Source organism: Mizuhopecten yessoensis, unplaced genomic scaffold, assembly GCF_002113885.1.
Source record: "Mizuhopecten yessoensis strain PY_sf001 unplaced genomic scaffold, ASM211388v2 scaffold9847, whole genome shotgun sequence".
Lineage (NCBI taxonomy): Eukaryota > Metazoa > Mollusca > Bivalvia > Pectinida > Pectinidae > Mizuhopecten > Mizuhopecten yessoensis.
Window position 1 is genome coordinate 1,063,022 of NW_018408252.1, and position 8,279 is coordinate 1,071,300.

Genomic DNA, 8,279 nt, shown 5'->3' on the forward strand with positions numbered 1-8,279 from the left:
GGGGGGGGTAGACCCACGGTTTATACAAAATAGGTTCCCCTTTACCCAAGGATGCTTCATGCCAAATATGGAACAAATCCTTTCATTCCTACAGAATTAGAATGATTTTAAAGAATTTGCTATATTTCCCCTATTGGGCCCAACCCCTCAGCCCCCAGAGGGGCCAGACCCACGGTTTATACAAAATTGGTTCCCCTCTATCCAAGGATGCTCCACACCAATTATGGACCAATTTTTTTTTATTCTTACAAACGAAGAAGGATTTTAAAGAATAATTGGTTATGTTTCCCCTATTTGGCCCCGCCCCTAAGGCCCCTGGGGGGCCACACCCATGGTTTATACAAAATTGGTTTCCCCTTACCCAAGAATGATTCAGACCAAATATGGACCAAATCCTTTCCTACAGAAGAAGAAGGATTTTAAAGAATTTGCTTTATTTCCCCTATTGGGCCCCACCCCTCAGCCCCCAGGGAGCCCAGACCCATCATTTATACAAAATGTGTTCCCCTACCCCCAAGGATGCTTTTGACCAAATTTGGTCAAACTCTGCTCAGTCGTTCATGACTAGTAGCGTTTTAAAGGAAAAGTTGACGGACGGACGGACGACGGACGACAGACGCTGCGGTATGGCATAAGCTCACCACGGTCCGTCGGACCAGGTGAGCTAAAAACTAAATTCTATTACAAAAGTGTCCAGGTTATAAATGCTGATATGACCGGACTAACTTCCATACCTTTTTTGGGATTTGTGCCTGTCGACAGGGTGTTCAGTTTGTCCTTCATTGACCTAACATCGGCCCTAACTGTACCGACATCCAACTTCATGGCGCCGACATCCAACTTCATGGCACCGACATCCTCCTTCGTGTCATGGATATCCTCCTTGACTTTGCTGACATCATCTGAAAATATACAAGGCAAAGCATATAATTTCTATGCAGGTCAGTGAATAGATTTACATAAGAAACTTTTACATATATGATCCCAGAGTGATTTTAGCACCAAGCATGGTAAGATCTTTAGTCACTTTAACAATAATTTAATGGTCATGTCAACACTCAATACATCTTGTGGTTCTTTTTTTTAACATAGTTTGACATTGTCCTTTGAAATTGAGGTTTGTTGTTTCCTATTTACTAGCATATACACTGTATCTAGTAAATATTGTATAGTATGTATAATAGGTTGATAATGTATCTCAATATCTAAATTTAGGCTATGTTTATAGATTTAAATATAATGTGACCCTGGCCTTGTGTGTATGGACAAGATTTAATGTAACCTTGACCTTGTGTGTATGGACAAGATTTAATTTGACCTTGACCTTATGTGTATAGTTAAGATTTAATGTAACCTTGACCTTATGTGTATGGTTAAGATTAAATGTAAACTTGACCTTATGTGTATGGACAAGAATTAATGCGATCTTGACCTGGTGTGAATGGGCAAGATTTAATGTGAACTTGACCTTGTGTGTTTGGACAAAGTTGTGGTTTGCCACCCATGGCCACTGCCTTGCCATCATACTTGTGCCTTAACATTTCCTTGAGTTAACCACAGCAACTTAGAAGTAACACCCCACACAATTAACTTAAATTTGACCTCAATGTGACCTTGACCTTGGGCATACAGACCCAATAGTGGTACCCAACACTTTGCCTTAGGCCAAATAAAAATATGTGTTTCGAGTGAGTGTTTCGGCTCAAAAAAAGGTAGGTAGGTAAAAAAAAACATTTTATTTTATTTTTTCAGATTACCTCTGTGAAGTTTAAACAAGAGGCCCAGAGGGCCTGTATCGTTCACCTTTTTCTTTTGTTACATGAAACTGACATATAGATAACGCAAGACAAAATTTGGTAACTAGAAAACAAGACCTGTTTACATCTCTTAAACAGTTCTGAAGATGTTTTTGTCTGAAATTTGGAATTTTAATTTCAAAGCTTTTAATTTTAACCCACATTGACCTTTGACTCCTGACTTGCACTTAAAGTTGACCTTTGACCTCATTACTGTAATAAAGAAAATAATTCACACAGCTGGTCTACATAACATACCCAAGTATCATACCTCTAGTCCAAACGGTTCTTAGGATATTGTTGTTTGAAATGTTTAACATATTTGACCCAGGTGACCTTGAAAGTAGGTCAAGGTCATTTCAATGAGGACACTTTATAGCACTCAATCCCAGGTACCTACTGGCCAAATATCATGACCCTAGGTCCTCCAGTTCTTCAGAAGAAGTCGTTCAAAAGAAAAAGGTGACGGATGGACGACGGACGCCGCAGTACAGCATAAGCTCACATTATTGCCTTAATAAAGTATGAAAGGCACCAAATATATAATTTTTGTTTCTTGTAAAATAAATACACAAATGCATTCACAGTTTTTGTGTTGAGCAGGCTCAAACGACACATTGAAGTAAATTATTATTTGAACCATCTAATTTATATAAATGATTATGGAATAACTATAACCGTAATTTACAGTAGTGCTACTGCTACCACCAATGTTACATTTCTAAATTATCCCTACAGCTGGACTCGTTTTTAGTAATCCAAACTCCACTGATGGTCACCAGTGTTATGTTCTCTTTTGTATTTCTTATGAAAAAATAGGGTCGGTGGGAACATGGGAAACAGGTATATTTTGTTTAGGCCTTACCATCCCACATATCCTTAAAAAATCACTGAGTTATCTTCAGAAGGACAGAAGTTATGGCCTTGACAAACATTTGGAGGAAAGAACCCAGGACCAAAGTTAAGTAGATGTCACGTTTAGTTTTTCTAATACATACACTGTACAAGTACAATATATATGTAGACCAACGATCATACTGTTTGCTTTTGGTATTTATTTAGCTCGATACATATGATTATATCAGCCATTGTTAACTCCTTGAAAAATAGTGTCACAAAAGAGAACTCATACAATCCAAGATGTCTGCCTGGCAGCTGTCATCTTGTTAGTTCTAATCTCAATTATGGACCAAAGGTAATCTACGTATGAAATTTGAGAAAGATCTGTTCAGTAAATCTTCAGAAATGCCAGGCAGCCATCTTGGTGTTTTTAATCAGTCTTAAAATGCAATGAAACAAAAATGTCAAGGACTACGGGGAAATTTACAATGATATTTGAGAAAGATTCTTCCAGTAATTCTTAGGAAATAGCAATACTAAGAATTATATTAGGACAGCCATGGGACCATGGACAAAGAGCAATTTGTACAAGTCGTCATCTGATGTATATGACTTAAATAATCTGACAATCCAACATCTAACCTACCTTTTATATCCAATAGAAGTTCCTCGATGTATTTATTTGTCATTCTGTGGTCCATCTCCATGGTATACAAAGCATCCACGGCCACTACAAACCGCCCTGTATTTAGTTCACTATTTTGTATTTCCTCCACACTTTGGCGGATGATGTCCCAACTAGCCTGAAAATCTCCATCAGAAAGGTAGGTATTGGGTGCATGTGCAATCGTCTCATTGCGCTGCTCACGTAGACGGTCGATGTTGGCCGACAGCGATCTGTCTTCTATACCCGGTGCGTTTCCCCAACCTTTCTGATGAGGTGGAATATTTCCAAGGTTTCTTAGAAGGATGTACAGAAGCGATGTGTCCAAATCCTTCACAGAACCTTGATACACCCCACCTTGAGGATACAGAATGTTCTTTTGATGTCGCATCAACACAGAAACGATCTTCATTTTCTGGGTGGTAAGTACTGTAGATAGTCCTGATGCTGGCAACCGAGTGTTGAGCAAATCACGCAATAAGTCCGGGATGACATCGGTGACCAACCTGCAAATCCGTGCAAAATTTGTGGTTTCCTTGGAAGACTGGTAATTGGTAGCCATCTTTGATTTGGTTTAAATGATGAAAGCAAGGGTGATGCTGGAAAATAGACAAAAGTATGTCAGAATTTCATTATAGGCTTAGTTCAAGGAGAGCACAGTTATACGTATGGCCTAGTATCCAATAGTTTGCCTTCCGTTCAGTCAGCGTGTGTCCTGTGTTGAACAGTGTCTGGCTCGCGGCTGGTTATCATCCATAATGCTTTTGTCTTTTTTGGCTGAATCAGCTTTAGCGGTCAAATCAAATTGATCGGCTTTAAGGCTGACTATATGCAAGCTTGTTCTGGCCTATCAATCGCTGATTGAAAATCACGGATGATTACCAGCAGTATAACCTACTGTCGGCATTCATCCGTGACGTTTGATGAACCATTATCGTTAACTAACAATGGCGTCGCTGATCAGACATTATACAGTATATGTATTATTAATAAAGATGTAAATACATCGTTTTAATATCAAAGCTTCCTTCCTGTGTCTGTCCCTTGGTCAAGCGGTGAATCAAGGCACAAGTTTATTGTGGTTTGACATGTACAGCTGTAAATACTTATCCACAACAGATGTTATAAAAAGTGGTATAATGAGTGATTGCCTACATCCCTGGTCAAAGGGAGCAATCATATATGTACAGGTACAGTTGGTCACTTACGGAGGTGTGGGGTTATGGGGGATAAATCACAATTTCCACTTCCTGTTCCAGGGGAATTGAGAGTTTGTTTGCCCGCAGGGTTTTCACATTAGTACAGGAGTAAATCTCGTTCAGGCAATATACTTATGTGTGTCAAGTAATGAGTGTCTTCTAAATAGCTAATATCTAGGTGTTTCTAAATCTGTTCACGCATCCAGAAAACCACCCATCCATGACGAGGATTCAGGACAAGGGTATAACATGGCAAATATTGTATGGCAATTCATACTGCACCCGTTCTTTACTTACCAAGCTGTACACCTATCTCAGGATATAGGTCACAGTGACATACTTTTTGTACTCCATTGACATACTTTTTGTACACCAGTGGCATACTTTTTGAACACCAGTGACATACTTTTTGTACACCAGTGACATACTTTTTGTACACCAGTGACATACATTTTGTACACCGGTGACATACTTTTTGTACCCCGAACTCCGCTAGCCAGGTGACAAGTACACTAAATACTGTATACCAGGAAATGTTTGCCATGTCAATCTTTCGCCCTTTGTCGGTAAAATTCATATTTGCCCAGTTTTCATTTCCCGCCTTTATATGTGATAAATATAAATAGAATGTTCTTTACTACTGTTCGCTGATATGATAAATGCGCCCTCATTACAGAGGGCGAAGGCGAAAATTAAACTGCAAGAAAAAAATCCCAGTATACAGTAAAATAGTGCAGAAATAAAACTGGGTGGCCGATTACCAGGTAAGTTTTGGGTGTAGGAAATGCTTAATGTATATTTTCAATATGTTCAGCAATATAAACCTTCTGTAAGGAAGGCTGAAGGACGTGTCAGTCGCATAAAAATGCAAAGTGGCCAACTGCTTGATTACTTGTAGGCTTACGGAAGTGCATTAACATTCTCTTCAATTTGGTAAGTTATAATGAGCAGGAGATAGAGTATGTATCACAACCAGTAAGTATTTATGTTCGACGCTTCAATGACAACCATTACTTATCAACTTGTGGTGACCATTTTAAAATCTTCTCTATGTTGGTCGTTATTTTAATAACATGAACAATCACTAGGGAGTAGATTTCATTGGATATACTCAATTTGCTCTTAATCATTACGTCTTTTCAATGATATATATATATATACAATGTATTATTTACCTGTGCTAGACGCGAGCCCACTGCCATGTTACATGTAAATTTGTTATGGTTTGCATGTGTATAATATCCGAAAATATATCACGGCAGTTGCCACGTACACTGTGCCTCGGCACCATTTGCGAAAGTAAAACATGATCGACGATTTGAGTCTGCTGTTGGCGAAAGGCCGATGAAGGGCTTTTATTAAAGTTACTGCAGACAGCAAGAAAAAACTTTGGCAATGACTGGTTCTTGGCCAATCGCTACAGGTTAATCGTTCAGCCCCCGACATCGCTGTCCAGTCGGCCGTGGCATCCTAGTACATTTCAATGACAAGATCAGGTATTGGAACTCTTTTGTCAAAATGGTGAATTTGTCAGCACAACGACACAGCACGATATCGGCAATTATTCAATTATCCAATTATGGCTACATGGTCTTGTTCCGAGGGTGCTCTGTGGAGGACAATGGGGGTAAGTCAAGGACGGGAAAAGGGTTGTTTTAATTGGATTAGAGTAGATAAATCCAAGGAAGTGATGCGTGGCGATTACGAGGCACGTGTGTGTGTTTACATCAGACGCAGCCAGGATATTCTTCAATGTCTTAATTCCGATTTTTGAGAAACAACAAGAGGCCCAATGGGCCTGAATCGCTCACCTGGTATTAATCTCACACTTGTAATCTTAAAAGTGGACTAAAATGCAGCTACAGGAAGAATATCAGTGTTTGATTCATAAGGGCCTATTAAAAGATTTAAACATATGACGCCTGTGACCTTGAATGTCGAACAAGGACATTAGTTTGAACAGAGTTTAAAGTCTTCCAACCCAGCATGCTTTTGGCAAAATATCATAACCCTGGACCTATTGGTTATACAGAACAAGTCATTTAAAGATTTAAACATATATTGACCACTGTGCCCTTGTATATGGGCGAAGGTCATTCATTTTCACAACATTGGTAGCCCTTCATCCCAGCCTGTTAATGACCAAATATCATCCGCCCCTGTGACCTTGAATATGGGCGAAGGTCATTCATTTTCACAACATTGGTAGCCCTTCATCCTGGCATATTACTGGCCAAATATCATTATCCTAGGCATCTTAGTTATTCAGAAGTTGTTTAAAGATTTGTTAAGACAGTTGACCCCTGTGACCTTGAAAATGGACGAAGGTCATTCATTTGAACAAACTTGGTAGCCCTTAATAACAGCATGCTACTGGCCAAATATCGTAACCCTATGCCTCTTAGTTATTCAAAAGAAGCTTTTTAAAGGTTTTTAACATATTTGACCCCTGTGGCCTTGAATATAAGTCAAGGTCATTCTTTTGAACAAAATAGGAAGCCCTTTATCCCAGTATTCTACTGGCCAAATATCATCACCCTAGACCTTTTGATTATTCAGAAGTTGTTTAAAGATTTTTCACATATTAGACCACTGTGACCTTGAATATGAGTGAAGGTCATTCATTTGAACAAACCGAGCTAAAAAAGGAGAAATATTTTCAATTTTCCTCTATTTACCCTATTGGGCCTCACATGCACCTTTTTATGCAAATTAACAAAATTGTGTTTTTTTTCCCCCAAGTATGCTTCAGACCACATTTGGTTTAAATCCCTTAATTTTTAAGGAAGGGAAAATATTTTTCCCTATTTCCCCTATTGGGCCCCGCTCTTCTGCCCCTGGGGAGGCACATCCTCCATTGATAGATAGTAAATTCCCTTTGCCCAAAGATGCTCTTTTGGTAAAAATTCTTCATCGGTTCAAACGGAGAAGGACCTTCAATGATTATTCATGGTTATGAATATTCAGGATTATTTCACTAAAAAGTGTCCCGTATTGGGGTAATGCGACATTAGGGGTTATAATTTCCTTATGCTATGACCATGATCACGGACTCAAGACATTGGGATTTCCACTTTTGATTTCGTTTGCAAGACAGTCAGCCTCCTTTAAGCTTAAGATTTTTAATTCTTTCTTTAATAATCTCAGAAAATGTCTGGATTCACTAGTTAGATATGTGACAACCCTTAGAGGAGACAATTTCTGTGAAACAGGAGGACACACCACCTCTATTTTACCCCCATTTATGAACACACAAGTATTAAAAACAGGACATTGATCACGCCTTCAGACATTTACAAAAATTAAATGACAGACAAAAAACAAAATCTTACAAATGATATACAACTGTAAAGTACAAAACCTTACCAACAAGATGGACGATAGTTCATGAGGTAAACTTCGGCCAACGGACATGCCATATCTTGACAATTCTGCGACACACACAAGGCCGCCGGCATACGTTTACCACTCCAGCTGGTTCTTAACGCATGCGCAAACGAGGATCGTACGATTGGGCTCTCGGCGATAGCAGAGGGCCTTTAGCCGTACTGCGCATTTGTAAGTAACATTTTGTGGCTACTTTTCCGGCAAAAGTATAATGTGTAGAATTTTGTGCATTCAACAAGTTATAGTAATGCGTGCGACTTGGTGCACATAAACTTTTGGAGAATGCTTTTCATATTTCTAACCCAATATAAATAATCGAAAACTTCTATATAAAGTCTTGTTACCTGCAGCTGATATAGTTAACAGGTGGGGTGAAGTGGCCACGGTACACAT

The 8,279-nt window shown here is 39.1% G+C and overlaps 1 protein-coding gene across 1 annotated transcript in view; it reads right to left on the minus strand.

The window, feature by feature from the left end:
* Nucleotides 1-7,961, minus strand: part of LOC110458863 — a 16,386-nt gene extending 8,425 nt beyond the window's left edge. Inside the window, exons 1-3 of the mRNA XM_021510819.1 lie at nt 7,866-7,961; nt 3,283-3,899; nt 735-902 (exon numbers count right to left, since the gene is read on the minus strand). Of these exons, the coding sequence (XP_021366494.1) occupies nt 735-902; nt 3,283-3,862 (748 nt within the window). The 5' untranslated portion in view covers nt 3,863-3,899; nt 7,866-7,961. The remainder of the gene's footprint in view (nt 1-734; nt 903-3,282; nt 3,900-7,865) is intronic.
* Between the last annotated feature and the right edge of the window lie 318 nt (nt 7,962-8,279).